Raw genomic sequence first — 23,812 nt, forward strand, 5'->3', positions numbered from 1 at the left:
TAAACAATGCCCCTTTGTAAGAAGTTTTGAAATATTTAAATGTTTTTTTTTTTATAATGCCTTACTGACATTAAATTTTATCTTTTTCTCTGGCCTATGAAAAGCCTCACACCAATAAAAGAACATCTAATAGGAGGAATTTTTAGTTTTCAAAATCAGGAAATGGAAGAACTCTTTGCTTTCTTGAGATAGCACAATCTTTGATGATCAGCTTATTTATTATATATTGTTAAATTTATATTACTAGTAAGTTATTAATATTTATGTTTATTTTTCATTTTCAGAGGCAGTTTTTTGACAATGTGGCCATGGAAGAAGGAAAAACCACCAGGTATATTTTATCATACATTGCACCCTCCCGACCGTTTCATATTCTAATAGCAGTAGTATTTTTTTACAGTCTTAAGAAATATCTAAGTTCTTCTAAGGAAGTTCTGTCTTTAATGGTGTTTTATATATTCTTATATTTTTTTCTGGTATCAACCATTTGGCTGTGGCTATGATGGGGCTCTGCCATATGGGGTATTTAAGTTGAGAGTTGCTTAAGAAAAGTTGGTGGCTATTAATATAGACAACTGGTTTTACACGAAAGACATGAAAAGAATGTCTCCTCTTTTAGGATGAGACGTGGTTGAGATGTAACTACAAAATATTGTCAATTTACTAAACATGTCATGTTGAAGCTGTAAAATAAAATATTCAGTTATAAAACAACTGAGAAATCAAATATCTTATTTTTATATATTTAGTCAATATGTACATACAAAAAAAAAAGCAAAGCAAAAACAAGCTTCCCTCTCCCCTAAATCAAAACAAATAAAAAACAATGGCAAAAACAGCAAAAAAATAACCCCAACATAAATCAAAAAACAATAGAAACAACTTTTTCAGAATTAAAAGGCATGGCTGTGTGATCAAGAAGTTTACTTCCCAACCACATGGTTTCAGGTTCAGTCCTACTGTGTGGCACCTTGGTCAAGTATCTTCTATTATAACCTCTGGCTGATCAAAGCCTTGTGAGTGGATTTGTGTGATGGAAACTAAAAGAAGCCCACCATATATATATGTATGTGTGTGTCTCATATGTGTATGTTTGTGTCACCTTACTTATCTTGATGTTGTAAATGAATGTCATTTATTTCCAATATTCTTCACCTGTCTGGCATGAGTGAAATATTACCTTGCTTGGAAACAAGTAAGGTTTAGTGACATGAAGGGTATCTAGACTTAGAAAATCTACCTCAATAAACTCCAGCTGACCCATGCAGGCATGGGAAAATGGGTGTTAAAATGATGATAATGATGAAGATGATAACAGTAATCATTTGAAAAATCTTCTAGGTTTAGGGACAGTGGACAATAATTAGCTTTCTGACTGCTGGTCAAGCTTGAAGTGAGGAAGTCAACTTATAATAATTATATTTATAAGAAATAGAAATTGTATATGGGGTTTGGTATTTGAAATATTTGAAACGTAAGAAATTGAGATAGTTTTTTATCTAAATACTTTGTTTAGTTACACTTTTCTTTTTAAATCCAGGTTATTTTTGTCATAAATCTGTCTAGAGTTGATAAAATGAGGAGCAATGATTTTCAGATGTCAAATAAATCTTATTCACAATAACTTAAGTTAAGTTAAGTTAATTTTTGGCTCAAAAAGCAAAAAGCAAGGCCATGTAGGGGGACATGGAGTTATGTACAGGGAGGGTGTTCATGCAAAGAGTTCAGGCCATTTCTGGTCAAGAGAGACTTTGAACCAAGCGGTGGTCGGCATCTTCACTATCTCTACCGGCAGTTGTTTTTACTTTAGAATGTCAGAACGACAATAAAAAAAAAAAGCAATATTTAAACCAGTGTTTCAATGCTGAGTGTTAAATCCAGTGTTTTTCTATATTTTATATTTTTAAACACTTTATTTTTAATTTTCTCATTTGTAGTTATTAAATTACACTTAACTTCATTTTAATTATTAACGTTTAGTATAAAATGTGTGTGTGTGAGTTTATAAGAGATGTTGCCATCTAACTAGAGGTAAATTGAGGATTTATCAGCTGTTGCATTGCACTCATCACAGATGATGTCTACATCAAGTAGAGCATTCTGTCCAAACTAACTAATTGGTGTTTCATCTTCAGTGTGATTGGCTATTGATTTTATTTCACATTGTGTTTGTGTATATGTATATATTTTTTTGTTTTCATCTTCCTTCATCATGTGTCTATATCTTGTCATAGAAATACACACCTGTCAGTTAACATATTTATATTACACACACGCATACACACACACATATAAACAAACATTGAATATTTTCATGTCATAACCTGATTTGTTTGTTGTCCATCAGAACAAGTTTTATCTTGAAATCTATGTCTGGATTAATTGATGTAAATTGAACTGTCTCATACACCCACCCACAGGTTTTGTATGTGTGTGATATATATACAAATATCATGTTTGCTTCAAGCTACTGATTTAATTTTGACATGGAGGAAACTAAAGGAGGAAACACTAGAAGTGTTTGTTATTATAACAGTTTATATTCCTGAGATAACTTTTGATATTACCAAAGATGGTAGTTGGAGCTTCTTTAAAATGCCTATATTCATTTTTTTCCCCTGCTAGCATGGGTGGGATTGTGCTGGTGAGATAGAATTTTTGTGTATTTTTGCAGAAGTAGTTTTTATACCTCAAAATTATTATTGTTTAACTCCGAGTTAACTTTAATTAAAGCAGATATATGATCAAAGGACTATGTTATCTAATGTGTTCTTTCCTTATTTAGAATGGTTGGGTGTGATTTGGGTGCTATTTGTAGAAGGTTAGATATATGTAGAGGGACCTTTGGCACCTGAAAGTTGTTCCTACTGCTAATCAATAGTCAAGAAGTAGATGTGGATATTGTCAGCTTGGAAAAGGGGAAAAGCAGTGTTTTGTTCAAGAGCATAGGTGAAATGTTATTATGTTTGAACTTCCCAACACCTCATTACATCATTCTTCTTTGTGAAAGTGAGCAACTCCTAGTTGTGTACAATGGTGGAGGAATTTAAACATTCACAGTCTTTGTCCTTAGAATTCATTTGCCTCAAGTTGGTTGTATGAAAATAGAATTTAGATTTAATAGTTCGGAGGTCAAAGTGAAATAGTTGAATGCAATGTGATGAAAGGCCAACCTCCCTTTTTGTTTCCATCAGTTGAATCATGCTCTTAGCAAAATACAAAATACAAAGCTCAGAATTGTCTATTATATAGCTACTGTTAAAGAGGTTTACTTTGAACTTAAAATAATGTAGTATATTTTGATGGAGCTGTTGAACTTACAGCAGGATACTTTTCCTACTGCCTACTACTCAGTTTTGAAGTAGTAGAACCTATTTTCAGTGGACCACAGAAACTGTTTATATGCACAACTCAGTGGCTGTTGCAATGATGTTTATTCATAACCATATATATATATGTTGACAACAGTGCCACACCTTAACTTCATAACAAATATATGTGTGTGTATGATTAAATATATATAAGTTCAATTAAAGGTTAAAAACCTCATTAAGGAATAACAAAAATCCAATGAATATACTGGTTTATTACCTATTACAAAAAGTATTGAATATTATACTTAATATTTAACTATAAGGTAATTGGATAATCTGGGTTTTATATATGTTTTAACAAATAAGAAAACAGAGATAATTAAATTAATTATTTATTAATCACAAAATTGGACATCATCTCTGATGGCTGTTTCGATTCAAGACTAGAAATTAATTAGTGTAATTAAAAAAAAATTTAACGTTGAATCTCATTGGAGGTGGAAAAAGATATATCCTTACATTTTCATTTTATTGTGTGTTGAGTGTAGGGAGCAAACCCAGTAAGAGTTAGTGGATTTGCTCCCTACACTCAACACACAATAATATGAGAATGTAAGGGTGTATCTTTTTCCACCTCCGATGACATTCAACTTAAAAATTTTTTTAATTATACCAATTAATTTCTAGAGTCTTGAATCGGAACAGCTGTCAGAGATGATGTCCAATTTTGTAATTAATAAATAATAATTATTAATTTAATAATGTCTATTTTTTTATTAAAAAAAAATTATATGTGTGTGTGTGTGTGTGTGTGTGTGTGTGTATATATATATATATATATACATATAGAGAGAGAGAGAGAGAGAGACATGGCAGGCACAGGTGTGGTTGTGTGGTAAGAAGTTTCCTTCCCAAGCACATGGTTCTGGGTTCAGTCCCACTGTGTCGTACTGCGGGCTGACCAAAGTCATGTGAGTGGATTTGGTAGATGGAAACTGAAAAAAGCCAGTCATATATGTATATATATATTTATATGTGTATCTTTGTATCTGTGTTCGTCCCCACCCCCATACCTGCTTGACAATTGATATTGGTGTGTTCACATCCCTGTAACTTAGCAGTTCAGCAAAAGAGACCAATAGAATAAGTACCAGGCTTAACAAAAAAGTATTGGGCTCAATTCAGTTGACTAATAGTTCTTCAATATGGTGCCCCAGCATGGCCATAATGACTGAGATAAAAGATACACACACACACACACACATACACACACACAAACACACACACATACACACACACACACATATATCATGTTGGCTTAAATAGATCTGTACCACTTTCTATCGAGCAGTACAGTAAATGATTATTATTTGTGGAGTTAGTTAAGGTTTATTCATTAAGAAGTGAGATACCAGTATTATTTTGGATAATACTGGTCTCTCACTACAGAGATAATTTTCACCTTAAATAAATACATGGGGTTGTATTTCTGTATAGTCAGGAAGTTTCAGAGTTTCCTACAGGGGTTGCTGCCTGTTCAAATGAAATACAATATTTGAGGCCGTTGCCAGCCTCACCTGGCACCGTGCCGGTTGCACGTAAAAAGCACCCACTACACTCATGGAGTGGTTGGTATTAGGAAGGGCATCAAGCTGTAGAAACACTGCCAGATCAGACTGGGCCTGGTGCAGCCTCCTGGCTTCCCAGACCCCAGTTGAACCGTTCAACCTATGCTAGCATGGAAAGCGGACGTTAAACGATGATGATGATGAGGTGTTTTCTTGTGAGGTAAATTGCTGTTGCTGAACCATGAATAGGCTTTACTAAAAAATAAAAAAAAATCCCTAATGGTGTTAAATCATGTGGCAGACTAATTTTAGGAAATTCTTTAGAATTCTTTCTCATTTAAAAAGAACTAAAACAAATCTACCATGGTTCTTGTGTAATGTGTGAAAGACAATATAAAGAGTAGATTAGGCGATACACAGTTATTTTCAACACATTCATCGATAAATGAATAATTATTGCTTTTCACAAGTCTATGATGATAATCCTGATTATTAATACGAAAAATCTACATAAAGGTGCAGGAGTTGCTGTGTGGTAAGTAGCTTGCTTACCAACCACATGGTTCCGGGTTCAGTCCCACTGTGTGGCATCTTGGGCAAGTGTCTTCTGCTATAGCCACGGGTCGATTTGCTTGACTAAAGGTGGTGCTCCAGCATAGCTGCAGTCAAATGACTGAAACAAGTAAAAGAGTAAAAGAGTAAACAACAAAAATGAGTTTTTAATGAGTTTCTATGAAATCCGATTCTGTTGAAGCTTCATAAGAAATATGTTCTCTTAACTATTTTGCGTGTGTACATTATTTTCAAATATTCACCAAAGTTGTTGGTTTTTGCCCTCATTAAAGGGACATGATAGGAAATTAGAATATAAGATGTAGATAATTCTTTCTATTTATAAGTTTGTTTCACTCAAAATAAGCTACACTGTCATTTGGCAACCATTTGATGAAGAATGTTTTTAAATAGGTGTAGGAGTGGCTGTGTGGTAAGTAGCTGGCTTACCAACCACATGGTTTTGGGTTCAGTCCCACTGCGTGGCACCTTGGGCAAGTGTCTTCTACTATAGCTTCGGGCCGACCAAAGCCTTGTGAGTGGATTTGGTAGACGGAAACTGAAAGAAGCTCGTCGTATATATATATATATATATATATATATATATATATATATAATGTGTGTGTGTGTGTTTGTGTGTGTATATGTTTGTGTGTCTGTGTTTGTCCTCCCAACATCGCTTGACGATGTTGGTGTGTTTACATCCCCGTATTTAGTGGTTCTGCAAAAGAGACCGATAGAATAAGTACTAGGCTTACAAAGAATAAGTCCTGGGGTCAATTTGCTCGACTAAAGGCAGTGCTCCAGCCTGGCCACAGTCAAAATGACTGAAACAAGTAAAAGAATAAATAATGGAACTTTTTTTTTAAAGATGAAATTTTGCAATTTGCTTATCATCATCATTACCACTTTAACATCCACCTTCCCATGTGCACATGGATCAAATAGAATTTGTCAAGGCAGATTTTCTATAGCCAGATACCCCTCCTGCTGTCAACCCTCACCTGTTTCCAAGTATGGTAATATTTCTCCATGACCAGACATGACACAGAAGGTTAGGAACAAAGGATGCCACTTGCATAACAGTGACACATGCTTACAACTATCATATGATGCCAAAGCAAGGAGACAGGCAGTAACACATGCACACACACACACACACACACATGTATATATGATGGGCTTCTTTCAGTTTCTGTCTTCCAAATCCACTTACAAGGCTTTGGTCAGCCTGGAGCTGTAGTAGAAGGCACTTGACCAAGGTACCACACTGTTGGAATGAACCCGAGACTACATGGTTGGCAAGCAAACTTCTTACTACACAATCATGTCTGTGCCTATAATCCCTTAAAAATATTTTCAATGTTAGTTTAGTGAAAGTTATACTTATGTGAGAAAGATTACCACCACCACCATCACCACCTCTTGTGGCTGATGTGCTTGGGAAGGAAACTTCTTACCACACAACCACACCTGTACCTGCCATGCCTGTCTCTCTCTGTCTCTCTCTGTCTCTCTCTTTCTCTCTCTCTCTATATACACACACACACACACACACACACACCACACACACATGTATATATGATGGGCTTCTTTCAGTTTCTGTCTTCAAATCCACTTACAAGGCTTTGGTCAGCCTGGAGCTGTAGTAGAAGGCACTTGACCAAGGTACCACACTGTTGGAATGAACCCGAGACTACATGGTTGGCAAGCAAACTTCTTACTACACAATCATGTCTGTGCCTATAATCCCTTAAAAATATTTTCAATGTTAGTTTAGTGAAAGTTATACTTATGTGAGAAAGATTACCACCACCACCATCACCACCTCTTGTGGCTGATGTGCTTGGGAAGGAAACTTCTTACCACACAACCACACCTGTACCTGCCATGCCTGTCTCTCTCTGTCTCTCTCTGTCTCTCTCTTTCTCTCTCTCTCTATATACACACACACACACACACACACACACACACACACATGCGCGCGCGCACACACATATATAATTTTTTAAAGATAAAAAAATTGAGATAATTAAATGGTGGGGGACTGTGGACTGATGCTTGTGCACATACATTTCTTCATTGGAAATATAATTGTACCATTTGATGTTCTCGATGGTTCTCAGGACTCTTAAAGCTGTTGATCCTCTTTGCCATAATCGTTGTGAGGGGCCGTGTTTCTGCTCCATAAAAGGGATCAGAGAAGACCAATGCATTGTATATGTGGAGCTTTGTTTTCCAGGTGATAAAGCAGTGGTGCCAAAGGAGCTCCCAAAAGGGGTACATAACACCAGCAGCTAGACAACATTTACCTTGGATCTCTGAGGCCAGATCTCCATTATTGATGACTGTGGAGCCCAGGTAGATGAAAGAGCTGACAAACTTCATGATTGTTGGAGCCAATATGGATAGGGGGAGAGAGTCTGGGCCATCACTGATATGCATCAGCTTGGTCTTTGCCCAACAAACCTGAGGGCCAATCTTTGCTGATTCCTCTGAGTATATGGTCAGTGTGTCCCTGAGCAGGTCAATCGAGTTGCTGAATAGGGTAGTATTGCCTGCATACTCCAGGTAGTGATATATATATGAAAGATCCTGGAAGGTCTAGCCCCCAACTTTGGGATTGAAACTGGATGCCACTGCATAGTACTAAACATCCCATCCTCTCCATCTAGAGTAAGTACATAGTACTGTAACAGCCTGGGTTTCAAGGGCCCACAGCTTTTCAACATTTTGTTAAACAGCCTCAGAAATTGGTGATGTGGATGTCTTCAAAGAACATTAGGACGAATTTTTTACTTGAGTTACCAGATGAACTCACATCATAGCAGGAAGCATAAAGAGCAGCTCTGTCTAACAACTGCTTCACCAGAGATGCTTATGAAGGGAAGGTCAATAAGCGGTTGTGAAATAAAAACCAATCATACTCAAGGTAGTGCTTCTGCATGGCCACAGACTCTGGCTAAAACCAGTAAAAATAAAGTATTTGACAGCAAATCATCATCATCATCATCATTTAACGTCCGCTTTCCATGCTGGCATGGGTTGGACGGTTCAACTGGGGTCTGGGAAGCCAGAAGGCTGCACCAGGCCCAGTCTGATCTGGCAGTGTTTCTACAGCTGGATGCCCTTCCTAACGCCAACCACTCCGTGAGTGTAGTGGGTGCTTTTTACGTGCCACTGGCACAGGTGCCAGACGGGGCTGGCAGATGGCCACGATCGGATGGTGCTTTTTACGTGTCACCGGCACGGGGACCAGACGAAGCTGGCAACGGCCACGGTCAGATGGTGCTTTTTACGTGCCATCGGCACGGAGGCCAGTCGGGCGGCGCTGGCTACGGCTGAATCAACATCTGATTAATCACTACGCATGGATTTCATGAAATTATTTTTCTGAATGATCCTGCCATCTACATCTTAAAACTCTTGCATGGTTGATTTGTCATGACAGCACTTCTGTGTATTACTCCATACACTCATATCTATTGAAGCTCATCTGCTTTTAGAAAAGCACCATAAAGTTTATCTTTGTTCCCTTCAAGCTGTTGTTAACCTTATTTCTTTTCCGGGTTTGAAACATTTCGTTTAATCTAGGTTATTAATGTGAATGTGTGAACATTCAATATTTCACTTGTTCCATCCCTTAGGCAATTTCAGATTTCAGGTTTCCTGTCTGTGAGTTCAACTGTGGTAAACAACTTGAAGGATTGGTTTTCATAAATCTGGTGGGCTGTATTTGTTGTTCATAGTAATGACATTTTTTTTTTGTTTACAAGAAAAATAAATATGTCTTTTTTATAAAGAATAGCGGAGTGGCTGTGTGGTAAGTAGCTTGCTAACCAACCACATGATTCCGGGTTCAGTCCCACTGCGTGGCACCTCGGGCAAGTGTCTTCTGCTATAGCCCTGGGCCGACCAATGCCTTGTGTGGATTTGGTAGACGGAAACTGAAAGAAGCCTGTCGTATATATGTATATATATATATATATATATATATATGTGTGTGTGTGTGTATGTGTTTGTGTGTCTGTGTTTGTCCCCCTAGCATTGCTTGACAACCGATGCTGGTGTGTTTACGTCCCCGTCACTTAGCGGTTTGGCAAAGGAAACCGATAGAATAAGTACTAGGCTTACAAAGAATAAGTCCCGGCGTCGATTTGCTCGACTAAGGCGGTGCTCCAGCATGGCCGCAGTCAAATGACTGAAACAAGTAAAAGAGATAAAAGAGAATCTCTAACAACTTTCAGTGTTCTTTATTATATCAGATATATTTCTGATATAGGTATTAGTAAAGTTTGGGTTTGTTTAAATTAGACACATTTCTGTGCTTGTAAATACATTGATGTACCCATATCATCTCTTTTATCTTCTCTCATTGTGTTTGTTTGTATTTGTATAAATGGTTTCTTTGTTTTCTTTTCTGCTGAAAATTCTATCAATTCATTACTTTCACTATTTTTTTCTAATAATTCTCCAGAGCTTTTCTTTGATCATAGATATGTCCAAAATAATGTTAAATTTTTACAATACTTTATTTTGCAGTACTGTATGTAGCCATAATCACTTACTCTGTTGTGAGCTAACTTCTGGGATTGGTTGCATTTTGCATCATTGAACACATTATCAATATATATATTAGTTAAACCTTTTGTTTATGTAACTACTTTTTTTATTCAAAAATTGTATATATTTGTACTTTATCAAGCACTGTCATTACAGGTGGCTTATCTGAAAAAAAACTATGGTTACCTATCCTTGAACAAACTCAAACTACATTCTCTTTGTCTCAACTCTGTATTAGTTTTGCTGTAACTCTCTCTACTACCTTCATTACTTAATACATTAGTGCTAATGTCCCTTTGTTCTATGCATTTCCTTTAATTTTGTTTGCTGGTTTTCTAGTTGATTTGTTTTATTGGTTAGATGTGTAATGAGTGTTAGCCCAACTCCCATCCAGTGGCTTTTAGCATCTCATCAGCTATCTCACGAAGCCCTTTCTCCGTATTTGTAGATTTACTTGCATTATCCACCATCTCATTAATTTGACCCTTTTATCAGCTGCTTGTAGAGCTTGGTTATCCCTTTGTCCTGTGCATTTATGTAAATACAAGTGTATGTGTGTAGATTCAGCATTATAAGATGGGGAGTGTAACACACAGACACTCATATACATATACATTTAATAACAAACTCCAAGATGGGAAGCGTAACACACAGACACTCATATACATATACATTTAATAACAAACTCCAAATAATTTCAAAGATCAGCCCATGTCTTGATGACTGCTTCACTTACCCATCAGCCTGAACAAAGTAAAAGCCTCACCTTTCTGCTGATATATTGATGAAAGTACATACATAATTTTTTTTTTTTCTTTGTGACTAATTGTCAGTCAAGTTTTTCTCGCTGCTGCTTAAGTGTTGTAAGCAGCAACAAGTGAGGTGTTTGGTCAGCATTGTCTGCGTTGTTAAGGTAACTCATTTCTTCATCTCCAGTCTACAACTGGCAAGCAGTTTGAAGAACACCTGTTTAGAGAACACCTACTGCTGATGTGGCACTCTTGTTCCTATCATTGTTGTTGGTGTTGTTGGTGTCACTGACAGGGATGATGGTGAGTTTGGGGCAGCACCTTGTAATTTTGAGAAATTTACCTACAGTTGCATGCTGCTAACTTCGAGTTCTTTGTGTACGGCTTTTGTATTCACTTCACATGTTGTTACCTGGTAGACTAATTATTTTGATCTCAGTGGAAATATGCCACGCATTTCATCATCAGCCAGAGTTCACATTGGTGATGGGGAAGGTAAGCTATTTTTTTTCAAGTTCAACAACAATAAGAAGAATAATAGCAACGGCTATAATAGTTTTAGTTACATATTTCTGTCGATTTGGTGTGTTTATTATACATCGGTGAGAAGAAGAACCTTTCTCTTTTACTTCATGTGTATTATATACTAACACGCGACAAGTACACATGTAGATAAATAAACCACCCGTACTCAAAATCACAAACAAACATATTTCAAAATAATGTTTTTCTTTTCAATTTATTAGTTTTATAAGTTTGGATGTACACACATATATACACACACACATACATACATACATATATATATATATGTGTGTGTGTGTGTGTATCCGTGTGCATGTTAATAGGTGTGTGTGTGCATGTATGCATTGAGAATCAATCGGTGATTCACGTCTTTGTTACAAATGAATGAATCATCGAATGGTTCCTAATAAATAAACACTCTATACAATATACAATGTATTGAGTGCTTTTTATTTTCATTTGTAAGCATGTGTGTGTATTGTATTTAGGCATGTTTATGCGCACATATAAAATTGCGTGCACATGTATATGTATATATATGAGTATGTGTGTGTGTCTATATATATATATATATATATATGCACATACACAGTTGGTTGTGTGAGTGAGTGTGTGTGTGTGTATATATATATATATATATATATATATATATATATATACACATATGCACAAGCATGTTTATGTGTATAACTTGATACAGCACTAATTTTATGAAAGACAGAGTAATAAGTATCTGTATGTATATATGTATATGTATATAAACACAGTTTGTATGAGTGTATGTGTGTGTATATATATAATATATATATATATATACACACACACACTCGTATACATAAAAGCATGTTCATGTATGTATAAATTGGTGCAACACTGATTTTATGTATTATGTTGCGTGTTGATCCTTGTCTCTGATATGTTCTTATGTTACCTGTTCTAAAGCTTATCAGTTGCTTATTGCCCTACCTGTGTCAGTATGATTATGCGTTATCAAGTATCTAGTTCTGTTCCCTAGTAGTTAAATTTGCACATTCGTAACAAGGGCAATATTTGATAACAAAGGAATAGAGTCTGAAGAAACTAGTGAAGGTGTGTGTGTGTTCTTAATGTGATGAGTTTAAATATTGGAATAAATTTGCTGTAAGGAAGGAAGATGTAACTTCTAGGACAGAACTTTTTTGTTAGAGAAAGTTGAAGCAAGATAATATAATTTACTGATTTTAAATGTTACAAATTAAATTATATTTCATTGTCTGATTTGACTGAAGAGAGACATTGTGGTTTTGAAATTGAGATGCAGGGTTACTGATATGAGATAATGTGTTTAAATTTTTTTTGGAACCAACTCTCACCTAGTAATTAAGTGTGTTGCATAAAGAAGGAAGGGCTTTCAACTTGAATTATAAGCTAGTAAAGGAACCACTATATGGTTGCTTGACCTACTAGAAATAGTTGCCAAGTTTCGCACTCACATTCTTTAAAAACTTAAAAAAGGAAGGACACATAGTTTGAGATCAACTGTGTCTAAAACAAAATGTACTGGTTATAGTTTTGGTCCATAGGTGTGTTCATTCAAAGCTGACCTGGGCCAAAAACAACAACTTGTTCCAGCTATAAGAAAATATCAATAGTTATAAAAATATTTACCGAAAGTCCTAACATAAGACAAAATTGTGAAAAGTAAATAAATTTAGCACTAAAATATATTATTTACTTCGTTAAATTTCATTGAAGCCTTTTTATTACTTTTATAATCACCATAATAGTTTGATCCCTTAAATGTTAAAATTCCAGAAAGAGTGAAATAAAGACCTTTTAAAAGTTATGACTGCCATTAAAAAGTAAAAGAATTATTGTAAAAGAATTCCTATATTTTATTAAAAATATTTTAAAAACACTCAAGTTTAATGATGTTTTATTAAAACTTTTAATTTTCCTTTATTTAACATTCCTATATTTTATTAAAAACTTTGATAACTGATTAAAGAGAAATGAATTCAAAACTGCTAATGTTCTTAAGCCGTGTACCTAGTCAAGGTACACAGCATAGCCTTCTTTGAAATGCCCTGCTGAAGATAGATGTCATTTTCTTTTCATATCTGGGATGTTGATGGTGGGAACGATATGTAACTGTAAAAATATTTCCAACAAGTTACACATAAACAAATGTGACAACTATTCGATCTAGGAAAATAAGTGAAACAGTCTAAAACAAAATTAAATGACAATTGGAAGAATTCGTAGCTTTGATATTTTATTAAAACTTTTAATTTTCCTTTATTTAACATTTTGTTATTATCATATTGTTACTATCATCCCATCACCCCCTTAGTAATGATCATCACCATATAACATAGCCCTATCCTTAGTGATATCATAATTGTTATCACCACCATCAAACATCATAAGTATGAGCCAAGGAAGGATCCTCTTCGTGGTCATTTGACTTGCTTGAAGTGGCAGTCAAAACACAATCATTACATCTTATTGTCATAGTGCATAGTAGTTGTGATATCTGTGCCGGTGGCACATAAAAAGCACCATCCGAACGTGGCCGTAGCCAGCGCTGCCCCGACTGGCTTCTGTGCTGGTGGCACATAAAAAGCACCATCCGAACGTGGCCGTTGCCAGCGCCGCCTTGGCTGGCTTCCATGCCGGTGGCACGTTAATAGCTCCAACCAATCGTGGCCGATGCCAGACCCCCCCTGGCACCTGTGCAGGTGGCACGTAAAAAGCACCCACTACACTCGCGGAGTGGTTGGCGTTAGGAAGGGCATCCAGCTGTAGAAACTCTGCCTGATCAGACTGGAGCCTGGTGCAGCCCCTGGCTTCCCAGACCCTGGTCGAACCGTCCAACCCGTGCTAGCGCGGAAAACAGACGTTTAAACGATGATGATGAAAGGATGGTTACAGCCGGAATACTTTGGATCATAGGTTTGCTTTATTGAGCTGACCTGTTGCTAAACAACAGTAGCATTGTAATCACTAACATCTCAACTATGACAATCAATGTTTACATATTTTTTTGTCATGGTTTTATTGTCATATTTGTCCTTCATGTATTGAATGATTCATCATAAATAATCAACCTTATCGCTGAACTTATTCAACCATAAGTCAGCCCTGATTAAACAGACTTGTGATCAAAAGCAATCCAGCTATGGCTTTCTTGTATTTTTTCTAGACATTGTGTACTCTGGACTACTACATTGTTCAATGTGTCCTTCCTTTTTTAGAGGTGGGAGGGTACCATTTGAGGAAGATTTAGATGCTATTTCTAATGGGCAGCATGACCATGGAGAGCAGATCTTTTTTTGATTCTTGTGTCACAGCACACTTGTATGGTGAATATGGTGCCATATATTGTATGTAGGTGTGCTGCAAGTTTTTGCAGCAACTCCCAAAGTGCCAAGAGATTTTTAAAAACTTCAGTTTTCTTTTTAAATGCATGTGTACCATTGAATGTGTATTCCTTTATGTCAAGCGTAATACTTGCATCAATCTCTATTTTAAAACAGTTTTAACATATTTTATATAAGAAAACTGTTAAAAAGGTAATGGTGTACAGTAACACTTTTAGTGCCTTATTCAGAGTGCTGTTGGTGAAAGAAAAATTGAAAATTGCTGCCGTATCATGGCTCTCTTATTGACTTATATCACTTATAGTTACTTTTGTTTAACACCAGTTCAATCACAATATAACAGACCTATGATCAAAGACATTCCAACCATGACTATCCTCTCTTAAGGGTATATAAGACTATATTATATGATGTCTTTTCCTCACATAAGATGGTAGGGAGCAGTGGTGGGTATTTGTTAAAATTATTAGGGGTGCTGCTTCAGAAAAGTTTTAGCTGTTGTTTTAATATTGTGTAAAAGGAAACAAACATATAAAAAGAAAATTTATACATAAACTTGATTGATTCACATTTTAGCCACTGCCAGGTAGTGCGTTTAATTTGTTCACTGAAATCCACCATGAATTCCCCCTTGTTTTTCAAAAATCCCCACTAAATCACGAAATGGGTTGGTGGGGGTTGGGGCGATGGAAATGTGCCCTATTTTTCAAATCCTGGTGGCAACATTGAAGCAGGAAGCAGGATAATAATCCAATTCCACACTTTATCATATTCAAGAATATAAACATGTTTTTAAGCACATGTGGAGTCAAAAAGAAACACTACCCCTCACTGGAACACCGAAGTTGGCACTGTTGTTCACGCAGTGCTCCACATCGCTGGAACTGTGAAGTGCACAGTGCTATACAAGGATTTTTGTATTTTTTCCATAAACTAAGGGATAGCTACTATCATCTTTGTCGTTGCCTGAATCTCCGGCCCCTCCCTTCGGTGCTTCTACAACAGCGCTTAAGGTGGCTCGGTCATGCGGCCCGGTGTCCAGAGGGTGAGCTGATTCGTGATGTCTTCTTCCCATCTCCACTTCCTAACTGGCGCAAACACATGGGCGGGCAGCTGAAGACCTGGGCAACAACGATAAAGGAGGACCTCTCCGAACTCTCAGGTCCACAGGTGGTCAGTCTACACAGATGGAACCGCGAACGGCTCGCTATCTCCAGTGACCTCGCACAGGACTGTCGAGCGTGGGCCGTCATGGTTCGTGATGCCGTTAGGACCAGAGAAGAAGCCGGCTCAACCCGCCCTAGGTGAACGCCGTCACTAGTACAAGTACAAGTAAGTATGGCTACTGAAATGAAGCTTAAGGATTATATAATGTACAAGTATGTAATTATATAATATTATATACAATTATATAATGTACAAGGGCGGTGAGCCGGCAGAAATGTTAGCACACTGGGCGAAATGCCTAGTGGTATTTCGTCTGCTTTTACGTTCTGAGTTCAAATTCTGCTGAGGTCAACTTTGCCTTTCATCCTTTCGGGGTCGATAAATTAAGTACCAGTTAATCACTGGGGTCGATGTAATCGACTTAATCCTCTTGTTTGTTCCCTCTATGTTTAGCCCCCTGTGGGCAATAAAGAAATATATATAATGTACAAGTATAAAGAAAGAATTAAAGAAAAAAGGACTTATTATATTGAATATTATTGATAATATCGACTGGAAATAGGAGGTGCTGCAGTTTCAAGCTGGTACTGGCAGGGAGTGATTTGAAGTCTTGGTTGCTTTTTGTAGCAAGTTGGATGACCATGTGTAGTAAGCATATTATATAGGGATAGTTAAAAAAAATAAAGAGGTAAGGAGGTTTTACAAATGTTTAGGTGTCAGTAGGGCTACGTTTTCCAGTTCATTTCTTATTTCAGATACACAATTATATATTTGTGTGCTTATGTGTTTGTGTCTGTAGGAATTGTATAATTTTATTTTTCATAAGTTAAAAAGGGGAGGAAGGGCAGTTGCCATAATTTGCAGGGCTTCTGAGAGTGGTGAGATTTATGTGACTGATGCCTAGAAATAGCTACCAAGTCTCCCTTGAATCAAACCATACCATTTTAGGTTCTCTGCATACATGAAAACATTCATTCCAGAATGGTCATGGCTGGAATGCCTTCGATTATACGTCTGTTTAATCAGGATTGATCTGGGGTTAAACAACAAGAAGTCAGTGTCTGCAAGAACAAACATGGTTGAGGAAAACTGGGAGGGGGGAGGGGAGAACTGTGAGAGGGGTTGTTTGTTCCAAAGTAACTATGAACTCCACTAAGGGTTCCCAAATGCCAAGTGTTGGTGTTAAACCAGAGAGCTTGTTTTGTTTGGCATGTTAAACATAACTATTATTTGCATGGTATAATAATAATAACAATAATAATAATAATAATATAAACGTATCTGTCAAAACCTACCAGAAACTGAGCAAATATAAAGAACTGGAAACAGAAATCAGCAAAATGTGGAACCTGAAGACTAAAACAATACCTGTTGTCATAGGTAACCTGGGAATGATAGCAAAAGGGGCTGATTGCTACCTAACTCAGATACCAGGAAACCCCAAAATGGCAGAAATTCAAAAGATAGTGCTCATGGGAACTGCTCATATCCTACGCAAGATACTTTCTTTGTAATCTCAAGTTTTAAAACAAGCATAATTTTCGTATGGTTTTTTAGGCATTCACTAGTACAACACTAAGTACAAAACCAAATATATGGCACCCTAAGCATAACACCAACATGAACTTCCAACTTGTTGTCTCTTGAGGTCTCTGGGTGAGACTTGGAGCCAGCTTGTGCAAATGTAAAGCAAAAGTCAAACATAGAATAATTAATATTACTTTTGGAAATTTGAAATTTATTATTATTGTCATCATCATTGGCGGCAGCAGCAGAGTGAATGGGGAAGAACAAATTATATGTCTTAATTGTTCTCCTCCTCTCTGAGAATGTGCAGAATGGCCTTGTAAGAATAACCTGGAGGTTTCAAGTAATAAGTTGACTGTAGGTTTCATTTATAACTTTTTCTATGTTCTTTCTCTATTTTTTCCATTTACCCACTTGTGATTGAATTCTAGAGAAGAAGAGTAGAGAAACACCAAATTTGTCAGCTTTATTTCATGAATAAACCATTTTTTTTTGTTAAAGCATAATAAATTTGAGATTCAAATGTCTACTACTATGTAGTCATCAAATAAGTAATCGGCTATCTTATAGTTTAGTAAGCATATTATACAAGGACAGTTAAAAAAAACAATAAAGAGGTAAGGAGATTTTACAAATGTTTAGGTGTCAGTAGTGCTAAGTTTTCCAGTTCATTTCTTATTTCATATACACAATTACGTATGTGTATGTTTATGTGTCTGTGTCTGTCTAGGAATTGTATATGGCGCAAACACATGGGCAGGCAGCTGAAGACCTGGGCAACAACGATAAAGGAGGACCTCTCCTAACTCTCAGGTCCGCAAGTGGTCAGTCTGCACAGATGGAACCACGAATGGCTCGCTATCTCCAGTGAGATATTGGTTGCTGTTTTGGCCTACATCAACCCTATGATCAAGCATATTCCATCTTTGACTATTCCACTTTTTTCTATACAAAGTTAACAATTCTATTAAGAAGAATTGTTTATCTACATTCTGGTGTAACACGATAGCATGGCTTCTGTAATATCAGGTATTTCAGTGTTGCATAATCATCTTAATGGTTATCTGGGATGGATGGTTCCTCCCCCTTGCAGTATCTTAATATTTGAGCAGGAGAATAATATACTTTTAACTGTAGTCAACTCCATTTGAAGGGAGGCCCTTGGAAAATTAACAGGATTTAAGTTCAAGGAAAATAGTGCTTGAGAATCTAAAGAATTTGTCTGCATGTCACAGAGCTAAGCGGAAAAATGTTTTTATCATACACATGGCATCTTTCCCTGAGGAGGAATAAATAAGATAACCAAATGTGTAAAGTATTGAATCTCCTGTTTGTAAGTTGTCATTTCCAATCTGCTGGACAGACACCTTAATTCTTCATTTCCTCAGTTAACCTAGCTATTTGGATGTTAAGATTATCTAGAATAATCTGGTGGGAGATTTATCTCTCATCTCATTTGCTTCACATCATGATTGGAATTAACACTCTTAGAAGGAATTTACAACTTTACAACAGTAAGGGGAAAATGGTAATTATTCATTTTTTTTTTTAAAGGAGATAGTGTGACACCTTGGGCAAATGTATTCTATTATAGCCTTCGGGTATTAATGTCTCATTGGTGAAATTTGCTAAATGGAAACTGTACAGTGTATGTGTTGGTCTTTGCATATCATTGCATTGATATCACATGTGCAATGATGATATTTGTTTATGTCTATAAGCAATATGTTCTGTAGCTCATTGGTTCAATGTGAGAAAATCAGTGGAATAAAGTACTTTCCTTGAAAACAAATAGTGGTTAGCATCAGGAAAGGCACTCAGCCATAGAATACTGCCTCAAGCAGTCTTGTCCTACACATGTCTGCATGGAAAAAGTAAATGTAAAAATGCTGATGATGGTAAATACATGTACAAGGCGGTGAGCTGGCAGAAACGTTAGCACGCTGGGCAAAATGCTTAGCGGTATTTCATCTGCCGCTACGTTCTGAGTTCAAATTCCACCGAGGTCAACTTTGCCTTTCATCCTTTCGGGGTCGATTAAATAAGTACCAGTTACACACTTGGGTGGATATAATTGACTTAATCCGTTTATCTGTCTTTGTTTGTCCTCTCTGTGTTTAGCCCCTTGTGGGTAGTAAAGAAATAGGTAAATACATGTACATGATGGTAAATACATGATGTTTTTGCACCTGTAAGGATGAACTCAAACCTTTTACCACACAATCATGCCTACACTCATTGAAAAATGAATCATATGTACCATCTACCTTCTTTTGTTTGTTTAGTTCATCTTTTGTTTAACGTCCGTTTCCCATGCTAGCATGGGCATAGACGATTTTGACTGAGGGCTGGCAAACCAGATGGCTGCACCAGGCTCCAATCTTGATCTGGCAGAGTTTCTATAGCTGAATGCCTTTCCTAATGCCAACCACTCTGAGAGTGTAGTGGGTGCTTTTTACGTGCCACTAGTACGGGGGCCAGTCAGGCGGTACTGGCAATTACCGGCGAGCTGGCAGAAACGTTAGCACGCTGGGCGAAGTGCGTAGCCGTATTTTGTCTGCCGTTACGTTCTGAGTTCAAATTCCGCCGAGGTCGACTTTGCCTTTCATCCTGTCAGGGTCGATAAATTAAGTACCAGTTACGCACTGGGGTCGATGTAATTGACTTAATCCGTGTGTCTGTCCTTGTTTGTCCACTCTATGTTTAGCCCCTTGTGGGTAGTAAAGAAATAGGTACTGGCAAATTCCTTGCTCGAATCTTTTTACATGTGCCACCGGCACAGGTGCCAGTGAAGCAACGTTGGTAACGATCACGCTCGAAATACATCTATTTTTCTATGCATGGATGAAATAATTGTTTCAGTTACACATTGAAGAAATGTTTCTTATTCTAGAACACAGAACAAAGGCTTTAGAAATATTATTTGAAATTATAATCATTAGCTTTCAGTTTTCTTGCAACTTGACTGCAAAATTAATGTATCTCTTTTAAAAGTACATATAACAATATACACATGAGCACACACATACAGAGCTACACACATGCATGCACTCATACACACATTTGTTCACACGTGCATTGTCAGAGAAAACAAATATCCTTTATGTAGCTGGTACTGATGCATACAGTTGGCAAATATTTATAGCTGGCTTGTGGCACCCAGCGACTCAATAATCCACCATTAATTATCAGTATTGATGAAACCACAAACCGTGATGTTGATGGTAGATAGATATTGATAGATAACTTAGGGTGGATTGATTAACTCAAGCTGGACAAAGTGACAATTAATGACTTGCTCTCTCTCTCTCTTTCTCTCTTTCATCTTGTCATCCACTATAGTCCGTTATCTGACATAAACAAAGATAGAAAAAAACCCACCCAGTTTGGTATGTTGTTATTACTGTGGCAGTTTTTACAGCTGAGTGCTCTGAACGCAAACATACCCATCCCTTGTAACATCTGTTGATTCACTGGGTGTGCCAATTTTTTTTTTTTTTTTTTTACCATCACCAGCACCATCACCACCATTGTCATCCTTATATCATCATTTTTAAGTTCATTTCCTCATGCTTGCATGGGCAGAAAGAGAGTTATGGAGGAGGCAGTATTTTGTATGCTGTGAACTGGCAGAAACGTTAGCACGCCGGCGAAATGCATTGCCGTATTTTGTCTGCCGCTACGTTCTGAGTTCAAATTCCGCCGAGATCGACTTTACCTTTCATCCTTTCGGAGGTTGATTAAATAAGTACCAGTTACGTACTGGGGGGTCGATATAATCGACTTAATCCGTTTGTCTGTCCTTGTTTGTCCTCTCTGTGTTTAGCCCCTTGTGGGTAGTAAAGAAATAAGTATTTTGTATGCAGGACATACTTCCTGTCATAAACCTTTATTTGATTTTTAAGTTATTCATTTGCTTTCTACAGTCTTCACATATAACAAAAGTATTAATTATGGAACATATTGTTGACAAGAGACAAATATTGTCAACTTTATTGTTCACATTGTGACGCTGTAACATGTACAGAAACATTTAATCTCTCTTGTTCTGTCTGTCTGTCTCTTTCTCATACACACACACATACACATCGTTTCCTGTTTATCAAATTTCACTTACAAGACATTGGTCACTCAAAGGTACCATGCATTGAGATGGAACTAGCAACCATGTGGTTGCAAACAGCTTAACTATGTATCAATACCAGTAACACTGATTCAATTATAATAATATTTCATTAATAAATGAATAGTTACACACATAATATATATATATATATATGTATCAACATCATCATTGTCGTTTAAAGTCTACTTTCCATGCTGGCATGGGTTGGATGGTTTGACTGAGGACTGGCGAGACAGAAGGCTGCACCAAGCTCCAGTCTTGATCTGGCAAAGTTTCTGCAGCTGGATGCTCTTCCTAATGCGAACCACTCCCAGAGTGTAGTGGGTGCTTTTATGTGCCACCAGCATGAGGAACAATCAGGTAGTACTGGCAATGACCACGCTCAAAAGGTGTTTTTTACGTGCCACCTGCATGGAAGCCAGTCCAGTGGCACTGGCAATGACCATGCTTGAATGTTGTTTTTCTCATGTCACTAGCACGTGTCAGTAAGGTGACACTGGAAACGCTCACGCTCGAATGGTGCTTTTTACATGCCACCGGCACAAGAACCATTCAGCAGCCCTGGCAACAATCACACTTGGACGGTGCTTTTAACGTTCCACTGGCATGAGTGCCAATCAGGTGGTACTATCATCAGCCATGTCAGCAATTTTGATTTCACTTGCCTCAACAGGTCGTTGCAAGCAAAGTTTATTGTCCAATGAATGAAGGGTACTCATAACTTGGCTGGTTATACACCACTGGCATAGGTCATGGGTTATGGTCTTCTTTAGCACAACATATCTCCAAAGGTCTTGGTCACTAGTCATTGCCTTGGTGAGGCCCAATGTTCCAAGGTCATTCTTCAAGCATACTGGCTTCATTCCTTGCAAGCTTACTCATGTCCTCAGCAGTCACAGCCCATTTTTCACTGCTATGTAGCATGGCTGTTCGTACACATGCGTCATAGTCTACCTTTTACTCTGAGTGAGAGGCCATTTGTCACTAGCAGAGGTAGGAGCTCTCTGAACTTTGCTCAGGCTGTTCTAGCAGTTACACTTTCAGAGCATTCACTCTTGCTACTGACTTGGTCACCTAGTTAACAGATACTATCAAATACTTGTAGTTTTTCCCTCTGGAATGTGATGGAAGCTGTTTTCTGCACATTTTCAGTGTTTATTGCTCCTGAGCATTTGCCACATACAAAAACTATCTTCCTAGTTAGCCTTCTTTTGATATTGCTGCACCTCTTATGTGTCCATAGCTTACACTGGGTATATCTATGGAGTTTCTACCTACGCCTTTTCTACAGATTGAGCAGGGCCATCTACCTGAAGATATTTGTGGTTTGTCTGCCTTTCTATTTATTAAGACTGGTTTTAGCTTGGTTGACTCTAAGGCCCTTCGATTCTAATCCTTGTTTCCACACCTGAAACTTTTCCTCTAGTTCTTGTAGTAACTCAGCAATTAGAGCAAGGTCATCAGCATAGAGGAGCTCCCAGAGGCATCCTGTCTTGAATTCCTCTGTTATTGCCTCTCTTATGATGAATAAGAGGGGACTGATCCATGGTGGACTCCTACACGAATTCTTCACTGTACTCATTACCAACCCTCACCTTACTGACAGCATCCCTGTACATGGCTTGCACAGCTCTCACTAAACATTCATCTATCCCTAGTTTCCTCATTGACCACCATATAAGGGATAAGGGGGCCTTGTCAAAAGCTTTTTCCATGTCAATGAAAGCTAGGTACAGAGGTTTATCTTTGGTTAGGTATTTCTCTTATAGCTGTTTTACCAGAGGCATGAACCAAAACTGCATCTCATCTAGACTAACTCTCTCCCTAATTAGTTGGGCTATGACCCTCTCAATGACCTTCATTACCTGATCCAACAACTTGATACCTCTGTAATTAATTGTATCTAAAGCATCACCTTTACCTTTGTAGCAGTTGACTATGGTGCTGCTATGCCAGTCATTAGGTATGATCCTTCATGTATCACTTGGTTGACTATATGGGTGACTAGGCTATAGCTGACACCACCAGATATTTTGAGCATCTCTGCAGTGATTCCTGATGGGATGGGGGCTTTCCCTGTCTTCATACCCTTAATTGCTTTATCTACCAAGATGCTGTCAATTTGGATAGCTGGTTCCTCTGTTGGGTCGGCATTTGGCTGACTCTCTTTCTCCCATTCATTCTCTTTATTTAGCAACCTTTCATAGTGGAGTTCCATATTTAAGAGATAAGGAATTATGTACATTATTTACATTTGATGGATATTTGGCCTCATCTTGTTTGTTGTTAACAACAAAGATGAAGATAAATATCCATCAAATGTAAATAATGTACTTTCATAGTGGTGTCTCCAAACCCC

The 23,812-nt window shown here is 37.4% G+C and overlaps 1 protein-coding gene across 8 annotated transcripts in view; it reads left to right on the plus strand.

Moving 5' to 3' along the window:
* The window catches only part of LOC115222941 (phospholipid-transporting ATPase ID), a 227,749-nt gene that overhangs the window by 130,264 nt on the left and 73,673 nt on the right, over nt 1-23,812 (plus strand). For 7 of the 8 annotated variants that reach the window (XM_036500574.1, XM_036500572.1, XM_036500571.1 and 4 more), the window contains one exon: nt 285-331. In XM_036500574.1, coding sequence (XP_036356467.1) covers nt 285-331 — 47 coding nt within the window. Of the gene's footprint in view, nt 1-284; nt 332-10,930; nt 11,242-23,812 lie in introns of those variants that run through there. The other variant, XM_036500575.1, reaches the window with a different exon arrangement.

The sequence above is a fragment of the Octopus sinensis genome, linkage group LG2, assembly GCF_006345805.1.
Source record: "Octopus sinensis linkage group LG2, ASM634580v1, whole genome shotgun sequence".
NCBI lineage: Eukaryota > Metazoa > Mollusca > Cephalopoda > Octopoda > Octopodidae > Octopus > Octopus sinensis.